The sequence below is a fragment of the Rana temporaria genome, chromosome 1 (assembly GCF_905171775.1).
Source record: "Rana temporaria chromosome 1, aRanTem1.1, whole genome shotgun sequence".
Lineage (NCBI taxonomy): Eukaryota > Metazoa > Chordata > Amphibia > Anura > Ranidae > Rana > Rana temporaria.
The window spans coordinates 471,503,533-471,524,173 of NC_053489.1; the positions used below are offsets into that span (position 1 = coordinate 471,503,533).

The window sequence follows — 20,641 nt, forward strand, 5'->3', positions numbered from 1 at the left end:
ACCATACATAAAAATGTCTTCATTTGGGAACTCGTCAAGACTGTGTAAAAAGAGGTAAACAGCATGGGCCAGATTCACAGTGAGAGTATGCCGGCGTATCTACTGATACGCCGGCGTACTTTCAAATTTGCCGCGTCGTATCTTTATTTTGAATTCTCAAACAAAGATACAACGGCATTTGGCTAAGATCCGACAGGCGTACGGCTTCGTACGCCTTCGGATCTTAGGATGCAATACTTCGGCGCCCGCTGGGTGGAATTTGCGTTGTTTTCCGCGTCGGGTATGCTAATTAGCTGTTTACGGCGATCCACGAAGGTACGCGCGGTCGTCGCATTCTCTTATGTCGTCGCTAGTCGGTTTTTCCCGTCGTAAAGTTGCGAGTGCTATTTCAATGGCTTATATTTAGACTAGCCATGTTAAAGTATGGCCGTCGTTCCCGCGTCGAATTTGAATTTTTTTTTTGCGTAAGTCGTCCGTGAATAGGAAAGGACGTAACGCACGTCGCCGTTCAAAAAATTACGTCGGTGCGACGTCATTTCGCGCAAAGCACGGCGGGAAATTTCAAAACGGAGCACGCGCAGTACGTTCGGCGCGGGAACGCGCCTAATTTAAATTATACACGCCCCATTTGAATTAGGCGGGCTTGCGCCGGACGGCTTTACGCTACGCCGCCGCAAGTTTACAGGCAAGTGCTTTGTGAATCAAGCACTTGCGCGGAAAACTTGCTGCGGTGTAACGTAAATGTAATACGTTACGCCGACGCAGATATACCTGAATCTGTCCCCATGTTCTCAGACTATGGTGCTAAAAAAACACTGCCGACAATATTGTTAAGAAGGCATGGTAATATTGACAAACTGGATGCCTCTGGAAAGGCAAGAAGGATATAATTCCTATGGCAAAACTGATTACTGAAAGGGATGAGGGAGAAAATTGACCAAAGGGAACTAAGGCTAAAGAAAGAGAATTTATGCGGGCTATGCACCCAATGAGTCAACAACAACAAATCCAGCGATGATGTCACCCACCCCAGCTTGTCCAAGGGGGGGGGGGGGGGGGTGGATTGCGCAAATGAACCGAAAAATTCTGACAAATACTTAAACAAAAATATCAATGGCAGCCAATGTGCTCATCATATGCAGCCACTCTGCCCATCATATGCCGCCACTGTGCCCATAATATGCAGAATCTGTGCCCAGCAAAAGCAGCCATCTGTGCCCATCATATGCAGCCAAATGTGCCCATAATATACAGCCAACTGTACCCATCATATGCAGCCAATTGTGCCCATAATATGCCGCCAACTGTGCCCATCATATGCAGCCAAATGTGCCCATCATATGCAGCCTCTGTGCTCATATTCATTTGCTTTGCTAACACAGCGATGCAATGCCCCTTTTTTGAAGCCTATTAAAGCCTATGGCTCTGATCAAGTGCTTCAAACCCACCCCCCCTCCCCCTGTAGTTCAGACGCCCAGCGCCCGAAAAGTGGCCAGACACCTGAATGGGGGGTGGCTACAGCACCCATGGATAGATTCATGCAATGCATGAATCTATCCATAGTACAAATAGGGGGTGGCTGGAGAGAGGAGGTGGCGCCGAGCGCCCCTAATGGCTGCACCGCCACTGAGTGTCCACCTTAGTAAGTTTCAGCTCCCTGCGGCATTGACCGGGTCTGGTCTATGCATAGTTATATTGCTTCAAGCTGGACCAATGTAACTATGTATGAAATATACATATCTGGAATACTTCTTTAAGTTTTGGTTGCCATTTGAGGAATAACACAGGCACAAAAGACAGGGTTATGCCGCGTACACACGGGCAAGCATGTATGATGAAACCGGTCCGCCGGACCGTTTTCACCTTACATGACGATGACGCAGCAACGTGGGCGGCCCTCCCAGTTAAATGCTTCCACGCATGCGTCGAAGTCATTTGACGCATGCGAGGGATGGCGGGCGCTCGGACATGTACGGTAGGTCTGTACAGACGACCTAACATGTCCGAGCGAGCAGGATTCCAGCGGGCTGTTTTAAAACAAGTCCAGCAATATTTGCCCGCTGGGAAAAGGCCCGGCGGGCAAATGTTTGCTGGAATCCTGCACGCTCGGGCCTACACACGACCGAACATGTCTGCTGAAACTGGTCCGCGGACCAGTTTCAGCAGACATGTTCGGTCGTCTGTACGGGGCCTTAGACACCCAAGTGTCAAGTGGCAACTTGGAGGTCGCAGGGAAGTGGGGTCTGGGAATAATGCTGAATCATTCTTGGTTATTTAGTACAAAATATCAAGAATGTTTTTTATTTACATTTTTATGCTGTAATTTTTGTACAAAATAACAAAGAGTAGTGGAATGCGAATGCTATAACGATATACTCACCTCCTACATTTCTCCTGAGGAAGTTAACTGTTGGTCAAAGAAACAAATGGAGAATTTTGAGCCTTCCCATAATCTGGTAAATATAGATATCATAAGGCCGCGTACACACGATCGGTTAAACCGAGGAGAACGGTCTGATGGACCGTTTTCATCGGTCCAAACCGATCGTGTGTGGGCGCCATCGATCCATTGGTTTAAAAAAAGCCAACTTGTTTTAAATTTAACCGATGGATTCCTAACCAATAGAAAAAAAACTATCGTTAGTAGGCACGTCCATCGGTTAAAAATCCACGCATGCTCAGAATCAAGTCAACGCATGCTTGGAAGCATTGAACTTCGTTTTTTTTCAGCACGTCATTGTGTTTTACGTCACCGCGTTCTGACACAATCGTTTTTTTAACCGATGGTGTGTAGGCGTGACTGACCATCAGTCAGCTTCATCAGTTAACCGATGGAAAAACCCATCAGACCGTTCTCATCGGATGGACCGATCGTGTGTACGCGGCATAACAGTTGCAAAATGATGTGATGTATTGTGTGACTAATATGGGTGAATGTGTAGGTAGGGACATTTATATATATGGATGCTTTTGATTTTGCATATGGAGAGGTGGAGGTATTTATATCTGGTGAATAGCATTAATACCATTTATGATTTTTTTAATGAGACAGAATAAAAGTAAATATTTGTGATACGATCCATTAAGTACCGTAAAAATTCCCTTTTAGTTTCTCACGTGTTTGTGTAAGTATATTTATGGGATGTTGGCACACCCTTAAGGGGATATAAAAGTTCACATCCATACCATTTATATTTGTAAACTGATGAACACATACGTGGATATGTGTGTGGAAAGCCAGCAGACTGTGACCCCACAATCCTTTCAAGAGCACATTTGAAGGTTAAGTAACTCTAGATCTTGTTTAATCTCATATAATCTGGTATTACTAAATAAGCATACAACCGACTAGTTCCCTTTCTCAGAATGCCACTTGCAAGACTTGGACAATGAAGTCTCAAAATTGCTTGACTTTGCCTTAATCACACAGAAACCATGTTTCTGCTCCTTTATGTTTTAATACAAGTTTTTAGTACACTTGAGGCTTTCTGTCCATCACAATGCACTTGTATTTTCCATGGAAGGAGTGACGGTACTGGGACAAGGTATGTCACGAATGTCATTGTAGATGCCTAAAATTACACCTGACTATTTAGAAAAGATGCATTCCATATTTATGTATATATTTTTTTCTGCAAAATGCTTTTATAGGCTTTATGGATAATTTAAAGAGTGTAACTGTCTAAAATGTTGCATTATATTTTTGTGGAGCAGGGCATAATAGTCCAAATCTAGGCTAAGTAAAAATATCTATCTATCATGAACAATGCAGTACACAGTTATGCCTCGTACACATGAAAAAAGTCAGACGGAATTTTTTCATCTGATATTCCGACCGTGTGTGGGCCCCATCTGACTTTTTTCCACCTGAGTTTAGAAATGGAACATGTTTTATTTTTTTCCTATGAAAAAAAATCCTATCGGAAATTCCAATCGCCTGTGTGGAACTCTGACGGAGAAAAAAACACGCATGCTCAGAATCAAGTTGACGTATGCTCGGAAGCATTGAACTTCATTTTTCTCGGCTCGTCGTAGTGTTTTATGTCACCGCGTTTTGGACGGACGGAATTTGGTCTGACAGTGTGTATGCAAGACAGCTTGAACGGAATTCCAACGGGAAATATTCCATTGTATTTTATCCCATTGAAAATTCCGATCGTGTGTACAGGGCATTAGACTTGCATTTTTTTTCCTCAAATGGTCTAATGCAGGAGTTGTATAATTTGCTTTTGTAAACCTATTGAACAAAGTTGGTAATGATAAAACTAATGAATACATTACACTTCCATAGCAATCAATGTACTAGCAAAATACATAATTATTGGGACCACAGTAAACAAATCTATTTCTTTTTTGAACATGGAAAAACACACTTGTCTTTTCCTTTTAAGTGGCAGTATAGACCTACCTATGACATTGATGAGATGGTGTATTATGTAACATAGCATAGAAGCAAAGCTGTGTTACACTGCTAGCTTAACAAGCACCTGACAGGGAGTTTCACTACAACAATGTACATACCTGATAATCTGTTGCCAGTCTTAGAAAAAAAATGTAGGCATCTGTCTAGCTGACAAATGTATACAACACAATATTTTCCAAAAACCTTTTCTACAGTAAAGAAAGCTTGCCCAATCATTAAAATGGCTCCATAAAACTGGAATAAGTACATTATGTGGGTTTAACCAGTTTAACATATCGAGAAAAGGAGACATTCTCCATCAGTTTTATGTTATTGCTTTTGTTATGTTTAGCATTGTCAACTTGTTTCTTATTGGCTTTTGTCTCCTTTATTTTGTATCTGTATGTAATGCAAAAGTGGCCTTTATATAGTCAAGGAGTTTTTAATTATATTTTGGGTGCTACATAGAGGCAACAAGGACTACTAGAATATATGCAATTACAGTATCTCACAAAAGTGAGTACACCCCTCATATTTTTGTAAATATTTTATTATATCTTTTCATGTGACAACACTGAAGAAATTACACTTTGCTACAATGTAAAGCAGTGAGTGCACAGCTTGTATAACAGTGTACATTTGCTGTCCCATCAAAATAACTCAACACACAGCCATTAATGTCTAAAACTGCTGGCAACAAAAGTGAGTACACCCCTAAGTGAAAATGTCCAAAATTGGGCCCAATTAGCCATTTTCCCTCCCTGGTGTCATGTGACTCAGTGTTACAAGGTCTCAGGTGTGAATGGGGAGCAGGTGTGTTAAATTTGATGTTATCGCTCTAACTCTCTCATACTGGTCACTGGAAGTTCAACATGGCACTCATGGCAAAGAACTCTCTGAGGATTTGAGAAAAAGAATTGTTGCTCTACATGAAGCTGGCCTAGGCTATAAGAAGATTGCCAAGACCCTGAAACTGAGCTGCAGCACAGTGGTCAAGACCATACAGCGGTTTAACAGGACAGGTTCCACTCAGTGTTATATCCAGAGGTTGTCTTTGGGAAATAGATGTATGAGTGCTGCCAGCATTGCTGCAGAGGTTGAAGGGGTGGGGGGTCAGCCTTTCAGTGCTCAGACCATACGCTGCACACTGCATCAAATTGGTCTGCATTTCTGTCATCCCAGAAGGAAGCCCTTTCTAGAGATGATCCACAAGAAAGCCTGCAAACAGTTTCCTGCCTAAGGACATGGATTACTGGAACATGTCCCCCGTGGTCTGATGAGACCAAGATAAACTTAATTGGTTCAGATAGTGTCAAGCGTGTGTGGCATAAAACAGGTGAGAAGCACAAAGATAAGTGTGTCTTGCCTACAGTCAAGCATGGTGGTGGGAGTGCCATGGTCTAGGGCTGCATGAGTGCTGCCGGCACTGGGGAGCTACAGGTCATTGAGGGAACCATAAAAGCCAACATGTACTGTGACATACGGAAGCAGAGCATGATCCCCTCCCTTCAAAGACTGGGCTGCAGTATTCCAACATGATAACGAACCCCAAACCCACCTCCAAGACAACCACTGCCTTGCTAAGGAAGCAGAGGGTAAAGGTTATGGACTGGTCAAGCATTTCTACAGACCTAAACCCTATTGAGCATCTGTGGGGCATCCTCAAATGGAAGGTCTCTAACATCCACCAGCTTCGTGATGTCGTCATGGAGGAGTGGAAGTGGACTCCAGTGGCAACCTGTGAAGCTCTGGTGAACTCCATGCCCAAGAGGGTTAAGGCAGTACTGGAAAAAAATCGTGGCCACACAAAATATTGACACTTTGGGCCCAATTCGGACATTTTCACTTAGGGGTGTACTCACTTTTGTTGCCAGCGGTTTAGACATGAATGGCTGTGTGTTGAGTTATTTTGAGAGGACAGCAAATTTACACTGTTATACAAGATGTACACTCACTACTTTACATTGTAGCAAAGTGTAATTTCTTCAGTGTAGTCACATGAAAAGATATAATAAAATATTTAAAAAAATGTGAGGGATGTACTCACTTTTGTGAGATACTGTATATTTAAAAAGAGTAATACAATGAGTAATAATGATGTGTAATGTTACCCAAAACAGTTTTTTAATGTTAGCTCAAAGTAGACTAAATTCTCATTGGTTTCTATGGGTTGATGGTTATGGCACACTGCTCTTTGCAGTGATATTTATAGAATAGCCACTAATCACATGAAATTGAGAGAATTTTAATTCTGAGAATGCATGCCACAGTAACACCTTTGTATACTGAATGAGGAGAGGAATTGTACTTGATTGTATTTTATTGTAAAATACCAAATGTATTGGGCAAGTAAGGCCCCGTACACACGGTCGGACCAAACCGATGAGACTGGCCCGTCGGACCGTTTTCATCGGTTCACCTCTGAAGTGGCCGTACGGCCTTATATGTGTACACACCATCAGTCCAACATCCGATCGGGTCAGAACGAGGTGACGTCAAACACGAATAAAACGAAGTTCAATGCTTCCAAGCATGAGTCGACTTGATTCTGAGCATGGGCTGGTTTTGAAGCATGTTTAGAAATTTTGGACCGAAGGGAACCAGACCGATAGCCTATACACACGGTTGGTTTGGTCCGATCATCATCGGACCAAACCGACCGTGTGTACGGGGCCTAAGTAGCCTATTAGACACCCTCAGCCTCACCCTCAGCTGAAGCTATGCGGCCCATTATACATCAGTTGCCCACTAGAACAAGTTCCCATAAAGGCTCCAAATAAAGTGGGTATGTTACAATACAACACAGTCCTGCTGCTGCAATCCATTATATTGGCTGTCCTCCATTCCACCATCAGTATGATTATAGCAGCCCTATGTGGTTGTACTGATTGTTCTTCGCATAACTCTTCTTCATTAGGCTTCCAATATTTTATTCTATAAGTCCATAACTTTTAGCAAACAAAACAGAAGACTTTTTAAAAGAAGAGTGCACAACAGGGAGCAATATGTTAAAACACAAGGACTTCCTGTCCATTTATACCTCAGAAGAATACAACCAGCTGATATTTTTTTACCAAATTTTATCTTCAGTAGTAGCTATCCAAAGAGGCATAGGTGGAACAAAAGTAAGTATAAAATATTTCAATATTTGGAGTGGTGTATGGCATGCAAGGTTTGTTTTCGAGCATGTAATTTCACTTTTTTCACTTTTGTTCTGAATTCTTTAAAAATTGCATTGTTACGAAGAAATAAATCAGATTTGTGTCTGTATCTTCATTGAGAGAGTTCCCTTCACTTCCTGTCCTAACTAGAAATAAATAGACGTTTTCACCCATCACAGACACATATTTAAAAAAAAAAGGTTCCAACTATTGCCTGCTCCATCCAAAATGAAATAAAAAAATTGTCAGGTTTTAAATGAACTCTTAAAATGTTCTCTTTTTATTACTTTAGCTCACCATAACACCTAACCCAATCCTTAAATATATAACTTAATCCCCCTAAACCCCAACTCTAAACCTCATCCTAAAACCTATGCCGTGTACACACGACCGTTTTTCATGACGAGAAAAATGCCCTTTTTTAAATTGGTTGTGAAAAACGATCGTGTGTAGGCTCCAGATCATTTTTCACGCCAAGAAAAATGGGCATTAAAAATTTGGAACCTGCTCTATTAAAAACGGTCGTGTGTGGGCTTTAACGACGGGGAAAAAAACGCACATTCTCAGAAGCAAGTTATGAGAAGGGAAATTTGCATAATCAGCCCAAAGGGTAGTGCCATTCGAATGGAACTTCCCCCTTATAGTGCCGTCGTACGTGTTGTACGTCACCGCGCTTTGCTCAAGCATTTTTTATCACGATCGTGTGTATGCAAGGCAGGCTTGAAAGGAATCACGTCTAGAAAAACTTTGTTTTTGAATAACGGTCGTGTGTACGCGGCATTACTCTTGGTCTCAACACCAAATTTACCACTTGCTGTAAGTACCGTATTTATCGGTGTATAATACGCACATGCGTATAACACGCACCCTAACTTTAAGAGGGAAGTTTCATGAAAAAAACTTTCCACAGCCCCCTGCGTATAATGCCGCGTACACACCATCACTTTATGTGATGAAAAAAAACAACGTTTTAAATCATGAAATAAAACTACGTTTTTTAAACTTAATTTTCAAAAACGACGTTGCCTACACACCATCGTTTTTTCAAAATGCTCTAGCAAAGCGCGGTTACGTTCAGCACTCTTTTCCATTGAAGCTAGCTTCATAACTCGCTTCTGAGCATGCGCGGGTTTAAAAACGTCGTTTTAAACGTCGTTTTGCCCACACACTATCATTTTAATTGACACAAAAAACTACGTTTTGAAAAACGACATAAAAAATTGAAGCATGCTTCAATTTTTTTTTGCCGTTTTTCACAAGACATAAAACAAAGTTTTCCCCCACATACGGTCATTTTAATTTTTTTTCATCACATAAAGTGATGGTGTGTACGCGGCATAACACGTAGGCACAGTTTACCTTCTATTTTCAGGGTAAAAAAAGTGAGTGTTATACGCCAATAAATACAGTATATACGAACATTTTTTTGAAGCAGGGAAAGGTTACATTTCCAGTACGCTTATGTCTTGCTTTCTGTTACCTATTCTATTCAAAATGTAAAAAAATGGGTTATACATATTCATTAGGGATTTAGATAGTGTTAGGGATAAAGTTGAAAAACCATACCTACCTTGTAAAGTGAGGTGTCAGCAAGGTAAGGCAACCAACTCATTTTACCTACTGCCCTAAACACCATCAGGTTAATTGTGATGCTTTTATTCATCTTCCTAGGTCTGTTCTTTGTAATGATCCCGATATGTTTGACATACCTGTGAATGTTCCTGTTGATACCGTAAAACTTCGGGTTGAAAAGACAGTCATTCGTAGGATTCCCACTGAAGCCTTTTACTACCTTGTCGATCTGAAGTATCTCTGGGTGACCTACAACAGTATTACTAGCATAGACTCAAGTAGTTTTTACAATCTGAAACAGCTGCATGAATTACGTCTGGATGGAAACATGATATCTGTTTTTCCTTGGGAATCTTTAATAGAGATGCCTCGATTGCGCACTTTGGACCTACATAACAACAAGATAGCAAGCATCCCTGCAGAGGCTGCACGCTACTTAAAAAACATTACATACTTGGATGTATCTAGCAATAAGCTCACCACTCTGCCTTCAGATTTGCTGGATATTTGGCCAGTTTTCTCTGAGCCAATATCCAAGAGTACAGACCTGTATGCCCAGAGAATTATACTCGGTAAGTTATGCTAATATCCTCTGTACATACTGTAATAATTAAAGGGGAACACATATCTAAAGTAGAACTATAGGCAAAACTTTTTTTTTTCATGTTGCATAGAGTAATGCCGTGTACACATGATCGGAATTTCCGTGGATTTTTTTCAGACGGAATTTTGTCTCAAACTTGTGTTGCATACACAAAGTCACACAAATGTTGTCGAAAATTCCGAACGTCAAGAATGCGGTGACGTACAACACTATGTTGAGCCGAGAAAAATGAAGTTCAATGATTCCGAGCATGCATAGGATTTTTGTGCGTCGCAATTGCATACAGACGATCGGAAGTTAAAGAACATTAACCGTCGGAAAATTTGAGAACCAGCTCTCATATTTTTGCTGTCTGAAATTCCGACAGAAAATGTCCGATAGGGCCTACACACGAATATTTCTTGTCGGAAATTCCGATCGTGTGTGCGTGTGTCAGATTTTTTTTTCGCCAACTGAGTCTCATTGCAGAGATTTCCCTTCACTTCCTGTCCCATAGCCAAACGGGAAGTGAGAGGAAATCACTTTCAATTAAGGGAATTTCTTGGGGACCCCCAGGTCACCAGAACTAGTGTTCCGATTGGAAGATTTCCCCTCTATTACTTTTCCGAGGACAACCTAAAATTTTTCTTTTACTTTCACTTTCAATGATAATGGTAAATGGGACAAATAGAGAGGGACAATTACCGGATGGCACAGACAGCAATAAAAACTGAGAACCGTTCTAATGTCTCAAAACCAACACAAAAAAAAAAGGTTTGCCTTAAGTCATACTTTAAAGTCTTTTTTATATAAATATAAATAAATATATAAATATATATATATATATATATATATATATATATATATATATATATATATATATAACATGTTATACTTACCTGCTCTGTGCAGTGGTTTTGCACAGGGCAGCCCAGATCCTTCTCTTCTCGGGTCCCTCTTTAGTGCTCCTGGCTCCAACCTCCTGCTGAGTCCCCTCACAGCAAGCAGCTAGCTATGGGGGCTGCCAAATCGAGCCACAGCTCAGTGTATCTATTCAGACAAGGAACAGGGGTTCGGCCCCATCCCCTCTCTCTCTCCTCATTGGCTAACCAATTTTGATTGACAGCAGCAGGAGCCGATGGCGCCGCTGCTGTGTCTCAGCCAATCAGGAGGGAAAGTTCAGGAGGGCTGAGGCACTTGTGGACATCAATGGATCTAGATGGGCTCAGGTAAGTATTAGGGGGTGATGGGGGCTGCTGCACACAGAAGGAAAACCTTCTGCCTTTACAACCACTTTAAGAAAAATATTTGGCAGTCTTACTAAATTTAAATCGATGTAGGCATACCTACAGTATTTGACATCTGACACCACTTACCTCTATATTATCACACAAATTATTTGTAATAATAATAATAATAATAATAATAATAATAAAATTAACTATAAAAAGCAACTTAGTGGAAACTGGAGTGTGTACTTACCAGGGGAGGCATTTGCCCCCCAGGCCAGTCCAAATAATAAATGTTGAGCTGTTGGCCTTAAATATAGATACTTATATTCATGCCTCAAATAAGGACCTGCAATCAGTTACAGCTGCTGCGAAATATACAGTAAGTCTTCCAGAGGACAGTGGACACTGCACAGTGGGCACCTGGCTGTGAAGCCACAAGCTATCACAGCCGGGTGCCCATAGTAAAGATGCCGGCTCCGGGTAAATAGAGGGCATAGAGTAAAAACGGCTGGACCGAGCACACCGCTGGATTGTGGGACAGGTGACATGTCTGTCAGACCTCCTTATTTCTATACTTTTTCCAGGGAAACTACTTAGACAGCATTGATGCCAAAGCTTCAATATGAGTTAGGCCCCTTTCACACTGGGGCGGGAGCCGCGGTGGTGGTATAGTGCAGCTATATCGTTGAAATTGCCGCGGGATTTGGCCGCTAGCGGTGCAGTATTAACCCCCGCTAGCGGCTGATAAAGGGTTAATACCGCCCGCAATGCGCCTCTGCAGAGGCGCATTGCGGGCGGTATTGCCACGGTTTCCCATTGTTTTAAATGGGAAGGAGCGGTTAGAGGAGTGGTATACAAACCGCTCCTCTCACCGCTCCAAAGATGCTGCTGGCAGGAGATTTTTTTTCACTCCCGCCAGCGCATCGCCTCAGTGTGAAAGCCCTCGGGCTTTCACATTGAGTTTGCAGTGCAGGAGTTTTTCAGGCGGTATAGCAGCGCTATTTTTAGCGCTGTACCGCCTGAAAAACTCCTCAGTGTGAAAGGGGTCTTAGGGAAGTGCATGTCAAGCCAAAACATTTTCTCAGTATTGAATAAATGGGGAAGGATCACAACCTCTGATTAGTTATTATTGCTATTTTGAGCACCATTGGAGATATCTCCCCTACTTTTCCTTCAGGCAATGTCTTACCAGACAGGAAGTTAGGGTAACTCCTTAACAACAATATAGAAAATACATTTTTAAGTAGAAGTGGGAAAGACTAGAACACCCGTTAGCATTGCATTTCTGTCTGCGTAACTTTTGCTACTTTCTCTCTATTCCTGTCTGGTAAAACCATTGTCAGTGGGATATAAAGTGAGGGAAAATCCTTTTAATGGAGATGATAACAAACCCTGAAAGAGATTCTAATTTTAACTCTATCTAAAACAAAAAAGTCAATGTATCTGTAATACGGCACTTGATGTGCGACTTCACTTGTTTGTTGTAACACTTTTTAAAGCCTTGGTTTTAAAGGGTTAACAGTAGGGATGAGCTTCATATTCGAGTTGAACTCATGTTCAATCGAACATCGTATGTTCGATCGTTCGTCGAATTACGAACGTTTTGGGCCGTTCGCGCCAAATTCGAGTTACGTTTCACAGACCATAATTCAGTGCATTGCTGGCTGATGATTGGTCAAGCATGCACTCAGGGTGTTTAGTACATGCCCCACACTATAAAAGGCCGCTTGCAGGTCGGCCTTGTGTAGTGTGTTGCGGTGGTTAAGAGAGAACAGAGAGAGAGACAGAGAAAGTGTCATTTTTTTGCAGGTAGATAGAGCAGGCAGGCAGGCTAGTCAGTTAATGTTACAGTGTGTAGAGGATATATATACATCCCAGGTGTTGTACATATATTTATATATAAACTGTATAGTTTAGCTAGATCAGTTCTTCCTAATTTACTGGCAGTCAGGTGATTGTGCTAGCTGCAGTATTCTTACGTGGTTTATTGCCTGTGTCCTCTGTAGTTTGCACCTAAAGCTACTTGGTGTGTACTGCCCGTGTCCTCTGTAGTCTGCACCTAAAGCTACTTGGTGTGTACTGGCCGTGTGCTCTGTAGTTTGCACCTAAAGCTACGTGGTGTGTGTACTGTCTGTGTCTGTGCTATTTTTCTCAATGATTTTCATCCATATTGCAGGGACCAGACATTACATTAAAGCCGCAAGCAGTTTTAAATTACTTTTTTCTTATAGTAATCTAATTTTGTGCAGGGACAGTTCTAAACACGTGCCACTTCACAGGCATACTATAGACACCCAGCAGGTACAATATTTAAATTAATTTTTTATATATATTTTTTTTTATTTAAGCATCATTAAAATCACTGCTCCTGATTCAGGAGCAGTGATTTTAATGATGCTTAAATAAAAAAAAAAAAATTAAAGAAAAATTCCTTTAAATATTGTACCTGCTGGGTGTCTATAGTATGCCTGTGAAAATGTCTTTGAGAATCCGGGACTTGCCCGAGGGAACATGTATCAATGGAAAAAAGTTTTAAAAACGGTCGTTTTTTTCAGGAGTAAAACTATTAAAACTATTTTTCCATTGATACATGTTCCCTGGGGCAAGACCCAGGTTCTCAAAGATGTTTTACGACAATAACTTGCATATTAGGCTTTAAAATGAGCACTTTTGAATTCGAACGTTCGAGTCCCATAGACGTCAATGGGGTTCCAAATGTTCGTGCGAACGGTGGGTCCGTTCGAAGGTTCTGGTGCGAACCGAACGGGGGGGTGTTCGGCTCATCCCTAGTTAACAGAGAGCTTGCCAATGTGGGTGGAGGAGACAAGGACCCGATCAGTAAAGGTCAGCCCTCTGATCCTTCTAAAGAGTAAGATAAAAGATCTCCATGTAGCAGGCACCTGGGCTGCCCCATCCCAGGAAACGTGCCACTGCTAGCCATGCTCCCATGTTGGTTTGTAGGTTTGCCGGCTCTGCAGATCTAAGGCAAGGAGGGCAAGCACATTTTCTCCTTATGTAGTAAAAGACCTTGCAATATGAGAAAGCTTTTTAAACCATTTAGTTAGTTGAAAGATTGTGATGTTGAAGAAAAAAAGTTGCAGTTTTAGATAGTGGATGTTTAGAAATGAACTATTTTTGTGGGGATTCAATTAAAGGATCACTAAAGGAATTTTTTTTTTTTGCTGAAATGACTGTTTACAGGGTATAGAGACATAAAAGTTAACTGATTCCTTTTAAAAATGATTAAAAATAGATTAAATGCAATCATATGATGTGCCTGTAGTTTCACTTTAGTTTTTAAACTGGTTTCATGTTCCTGTGAACTAGAGAGACCCACAGAACAAAAACAAACAAATCCAGGGCAGTGTTTTGTTTTTAAAATGAATCTGATTGGTTCTGTTAAGTTTTAGACACACAGTAATGACAGCTTAGACCAGGGGTCCTCAAACTACGGCCCTCCAGCTGTTGTAGAACTACACATCCCATGAGGCATTTTAACACTCTGACATTCACAGACATGACCGGGCATGATGGGAATTGTGGTTTCTGAACAACTGGAGGGCCGTAGTTTGAAGACCCATGGCTTAGACCATCGTGAAAACCTCCCAGTATGATGGTTATAAGGAGCCAGACAACCAGGAAGTGTGGAGATCAGAGCAGTTTTACAGCAACATCAAAGCAAAAACGAGCAATGAGGACATGAAACCAGTATGCAGTAAGGTAAAGGAAGCTATTTAGCTAAAAAAATGTTTTCCTTTAGTGACCCTTTAATCGCTTATACATCAAAAAAGGTCACCAATCTGAGGTAATGGGGCAACTACACAAGGAAGGGGTTGGCAATAGCTGAGGAGAGGCCAATGTTGTAGAGTTCCTCAGGGTCTAGGGAGACAGAAAGAGGGAGATTAAGGAGAAATTTGACCAGATCTGTTCTTCGCTGAATAGAATAAAGTTTTCCCCCTGTGATGCCTAAGGCTGGCCATCCATTTTACAATTTTCTTGTAAAATTTTCTTTTAGATTTACCAAAACCATATAATATGAGCTGAAATCTAAGCACTTTCAATTTATATGCATCCAGAAATTGTTGAAGGTAAATCTAAAGGAAATTGAATCAGAAACCTATATAATGTATGGCCAGCCTTAAGCCTTGCACACACCACAATTTTTGGGGGTTTTAATGAAAAAAAACTGGCAGCTCAGGTCAGAGCCGCTGTACTAACAATCCAAAGTTAGTACAGTGATCTCCCCTGCTGTTCTTTTGTGTTCCACAAGAGACCACTGATCGGGAGCTGGTTGGCAGACCTTTTTCGATCATGGCTCCTGTCGGATCAGATGTACACATGGGCTGAATGTCCGCCAGTTTCTATTAAACTGGTCGATGCCAATCCACATTTGGCCCATGTGTACTAGGCTTTAGTTACCTTTTACACTTCAGTGTAGCGTATGTAGGCAGTTTTATGAAGCAGTTTTCTTTGCATGTTTTAGCACATTTTTTTATCATAAAGTGCCATTTTGGAGCTTCGTTAAGGCACAGACCAAAATTATGGGAGCACCTGAAAAAGGAGATTAAAAACTCAATGGGGGTGCGTTTTTACGCGTGCTTCCATTGAAGTCAGTGGAGCCAAAATACCTTATTCTGCCTCAAAAGTAGCTCATGTACCGTTTCAAGCTTCAGGTGCTGAGGTATAGGTGCCAATGCTCAAATATGAAAAGAGACAATTGAAAATATAGGATTTGACTTGTTGAGTGTTTTGGAGCGTTGAGCTGCAAAATGCTCAGGTGTAAATAGGTATTAAAGAAAAAGATGGGATTTGACTGCTCTCTACAGCTGAAGCGACGCTAGTGTTCTGATCTGGTCTAAGCCATCATAAACCTGAGAGGCAAAGAGTGGGAGGTGATCAGCCTGAAACCTAGTATGAGTCCTGCCCATTGACGGAGAGAAAAGTATTCAGGGTGGGGCACACTTAGGGTGCAGTCCTGCTTTAGTAAATCTGCTCCCTCTCACTTTGAAGTGGGAATCCTCTGAATTTCTGAACCCCATGCCCATATTATCCACGTTACATAAAAAAAATCTAAATGTGATTTATAGGAGAATTTCATTCAAGACATAATTAGGGAAAATTGTTTTCTTTACTTACTGTAGTTTTCCTTTCCTGGATCCTCCTCATGTCAGACTACCATGGGTCAGTTCTGCCCCCTCTGACCCCTCCAGGACAACCTCTTTCCTAGCCCAAAAAGGGCAGATGTCTGCCTCAGTCAGTGTTCAAAAATACCCACCTTGCGACGGACTTTAGGTGGGAGTCCCCGGCTGACATGAGGAGGATCCAGGAAAGGAAAATTACGGTAAGTAAAGAAAACAATTTTCCTTATTCCTGGACCTCCTCATGTCAGCCTACCATGGAACATAGCAAGCAAACCTATATAAAAGGGAGGGCAAGAGATTAATTTAGCCAAAAACAACCAGACTGAAACTTAATGCTGCAAAATATTTTAATGGCTGACAGGATTAACAGTAGATCCGAAAGCCTCCGCTGACTGAAGAGCCACATTCACTCTGTAATGTTGGATAAAGGTATTACCAGCTTGTTACTCTGCACACTACCTCCGCAGAAACCTTAGCATATGCTGCCCAGGAAGCTGCCATGCCTCTTGTAAAATGCACTTTCATTTCCAAGGGTGGTGGAAAACCCCTGAACTTTGTATGCCATCTGGATAATTCCAAGACGACACAACTCTCGGGGGAACTGCCATGAAAACTTGGCACAGGCCTTAGTACCACTCTGTCTTTGAAAATTAGGCAATACAGCTCCTTGGCTGAGAAAGCGCACAACTCGATCACCCTCCTTGCCGAAGCAATTGCGGTCAAAAAAATATTTCTTAATGTCAGATGAAACAGAGAACATGACGAAACTGGATCAAATGGAGGGGCTAACAAGGATCTCGATTCCAAAAGTCCTATTTTGAGAAAAAAAAAATTCACTGGAGGTCGGACCTTGATTGTTGCCTTCACAAAACGCACCACCAGAGGATCCAAAGCCCACCTTCTGTTAGACATAGCCGAGAGGGCAGAAACTTGGACCTTCAAGGAATTGTAGGCCAAGCCCTTCTCCAGACCACTTTGAAGGAACTCTAATATATGAGAAACTTAAGGAGACATCGAATCCCAATTCCTCTCTGTGGAGAACTGTACAAAAGCTTTCCAAATCCTGTGATAGGTAGCATTAGTCGTTTTCTTGCGAGTCTGCAAAAAGGTACACATTACCCGATCAGACAGATCCAAATGTTTAAAAGATCTCCTTTCAATCTCCATGCCATTAATTTCAGTTTCTCTGGGTATGGATGATAGAGCTCTTTCTGCTGTAGAAGATCTTCTTGACAAGGAGGTAGTGGAATTGACTGGCACAGTTTTATCCTCCACACCAACGAAAACCATGTCCTCCTGGGCCAGAAGGGTAGCACCGCTATTGCCTCTTCTTTCTCCCGACGGCATTTCAACAAAACTTTGAGAATCAATGGGAGCAAAGGAAATACATAAACTGGAGGAAAAGTCCTTTGCTTGGAAGGCCTGTGGGTGCCACAATTGGGAGAAGTAGTGAGGAAGCTGGAAATTCTTCTCCGTTGACATCAGATCTATGACTAGTGTTCCCCAGACTCTGAATATCCTTTGTAAATACTTTGAATTGAGGCCCCATTCGTTTTAACCACTTACCCCCCGGACCATATTGCTGCCCAAAGACCAGAGTACTTTTTGCGATTCGGGACTGCGTCGCTTTAACAGACAATTGCGCGGTCGTGCGACGTGGCTCCCAAACAAAATTGGCGTCCTTTTTTTCCCACAAATAGAGCTTTCTTTTGGTGGTATTTGATCACCTCTGCGTTTTTTATTTTTTGCGCTATAAACAAAAATAGAACGACAATTTTGAAAAAAATGAATATTTTTTACTTTTTGCTGTAATAAATATCCCCCAAAAATATATAGAAAAACATTTTTTTTCCTCAGTTTAGGCCGATACGTATTCTTCTACATATTTTTCGTAAAAAAAAATCGCAATAAGCGTTTATTGATTGGTTTGCGCAAAAGTTATAGCGTTTACAAAATAGGGGGTATTTTTATGGCATTTTTATTAATATTTTTTTTACTAGTAATGGCGGCGATCAGCGATTTTTTTTTCGGTATTGCGACATTATGGCGGACACTTCGGACATTTTTGACACATTTTTGGGACCATTGGCATTTTTATAGCGATCAGTGCTATAAAAATGCATTAGATTACTATAAAAATGCCACTGGCAGTGAAGGGGTTAACACTAGGGGGCGGGGAAGGGGTTAAGTATGCCTGGGTGTGTTCTTACTGTGGGGGGGGGGGTGGCCTCACTAGGGGAAACACTGGTCTTCTGTTCATACATTGTATGAACAGAAAATCAGCATTTCCCCTGCTGACAGGAACGAGAGCTGTGTGTTTACACACACAGCTCCCGTTCCCCGCTCTGTACCGAGCGATCGCGTGTGCCCGGCGGCGATCGCGCCCGCCGGGCACACGCACGGGAGTCGGGGGCGAGCGGGGGGCGCGCGCGCGCGCCTCCGGCGGCGCGCGTGCGCCCCTAGTGGCGGCTAATAGGCAGGACGTCCATTTACGTGGTCTCGCCTAGGAGAGCCACCTTGTGGACGTATTTCGGCGGTGCGGCGACGGCAAGTGGTTAATCTATGAATTTGCAGCTCAGCCGATCTGCTAACACATTTTTGGACCCTGGCATATAAGCAGGTGTAAGAGAACAGACGTTCTTTTCTGCCCACAGAAAGATCTGTCAAGCCACCCTGAGAAGTGGCAGACTCTGGTGCCACCTTGCCTGGTCACATAAGCCACTGTGGTTCTTGACAGCTTGCTCTTGTAACATTGGCTGGAACACTAGCAGAGGGCACCAAACAGCCTCCAATTCTAGAAGATTTGAATTCTGCTCTGGCACTGCCTTCCACCGACCTTGAACATGCTGGTCCAAACAGTGAGCCCCCCAGCCTAAAATGCTGGTATCTATCATCAAGACTATCGGCTCCGGAGCTTCGAGTGGTACTCCACGAGACAAATGTTGAACAACTGTCCACCAGGCCAGTAAAAGTCTTATTGGAACTGGCATGTCGACCTTCTAACCTAATGAGTGGCAATCCCACTGGTGGAGGAAATTGTATTAAAATCTCCTTCTCCGCCATCTGGCCCAAGGTACTACCGGGATCATGGAGGACAGTAGACTCAAGTACTGCATGCACTCCCTCGCTATCAGAAATGATTTGAACATCACAATCTTCATCTTGCTTAGAATTTCTCGAATCTTCCTTGTACCTCGAATCTTCTTGTACCTTGTCCGCCCAGACCCTTCCCAAATGAGACAGCCTCGCTCCCACCCGAGGGGCCTGGGTGGAGACACCTTCAGAAGAGCTTGTCTGGGGTTTTTGCTGCCTGATTGGCTTTGGGCTTGACAGCCTTCGAGAAAGAGAGTAGTGGTTAATGACTCTTGCTCTGAATGGTCTAAGGTTATCAGTGGTGTACCCCAAGGTTCAGTGTTGGGACCCTTACTTTTTAATACCTTTATAAATGATATTGGGTCTGGGATCAAAAGTAACATTTCTGTCTTTGCAGGTGACACCAAGCTATGCAGTGGAATAACGTCCTTACAGGATGTCTGCAATTTACAAGCCGACCTCAATGCTCTGTCTAATTGGGCGACTATGTGCCAGATGAGGTTTAATGTTGATAAATGTAAAGTTATGCACTTGGGGGCTACGAATGTGCATGCATCATACATACTAGGGGGAGTACAACTGGGGGAATCCATAGTGGAGAAGGATCTGGGGGTTTTGGTAGATCATAAGCTCAATAATAGCATGCAATGCCAAGCTGCGGTTTCCAAAGCGAGCAAAGTCCTTTCTTGTATTAAGAGAGGTATGGACTCCAGAGAGAGAGAGAGAGAGAGATATAATTTTGCCCCTGTTCAAATCATTAGTAAGACCTCATCTGGAAAAAAGTAGTTCAGTTTTGGGCACCAGTTCTCAAAAAGGATATCGGGGAACTGGAGAAAGTGCAGAGAAGGGCAACCAAACTGATAAGAGGCATGGAGGAAGTCAGCTATGAGGAAAGACTGGAGGAACTGAATTTATTCAGTCTTGAGAAGAGAAAAATAAGGAGGGATATGATCAACATGTACAAATATATAAGGGGTCCATATAGTGAACTTGGTGTTCAGTTATTCACTTTACGGTCAACACAGAGGACACGGGGGCACTCTTTACGTCTAGAGGAAAAGAGATTTCATCTTCAAATACGGAAAGGTTTCTTCATAGTAAGAGCTCTGAAAATGTGTAATAGACTCCAGAGGTTGTTCTGGCCAGCTCAGTAGATTGCTTTAAGAAAGGTCTGGATACTTTCCTAAATGTACATAATATAACTGGATACTAACATTTATAGGTAAAGTTGATCCAGGGAAAATCCGATTGCCTCTCGGGGGATCAGGAAGGAATTTTTTCTCCTGCTGTAGCAAATTGGAGTATGCTCTGCTGGGATTTTTTGCCTTCCTCTGGATCAACTGTGGGTATAGAATTGGGTATATGGGATTGTACGAGATTTTTTTTATGGTTGAACTGGATGGACTTGTGTCTTTTTTCAACCTGACTAACTATGTAAAGATGGACCAGCACCCTTC

The 20,641-nt window shown here is 42.2% G+C and overlaps 1 protein-coding gene across 1 annotated transcript in view; it reads left to right on the forward strand.

Moving 5' to 3' along the window:
* Nucleotides 1-3,357: 3,357 nt before the first annotated feature.
* Nucleotides 3,358-20,641, forward strand: part of LRIT3 (leucine rich repeat, Ig-like and transmembrane domains 3) — a 50,291-nt gene continuing 33,007 nt past the window's right edge. The window contains exons 1-2 of the mRNA XM_040329212.1: nucleotides 3,358-3,545; nucleotides 9,235-9,707. Coding sequence (XP_040185146.1) covers nucleotides 3,436-3,545; nucleotides 9,235-9,707 — 583 coding nt within the window. The 5' untranslated portion in view covers nucleotides 3,358-3,435. The remainder of the gene's footprint in view (nucleotides 3,546-9,234; nucleotides 9,708-20,641) is intronic.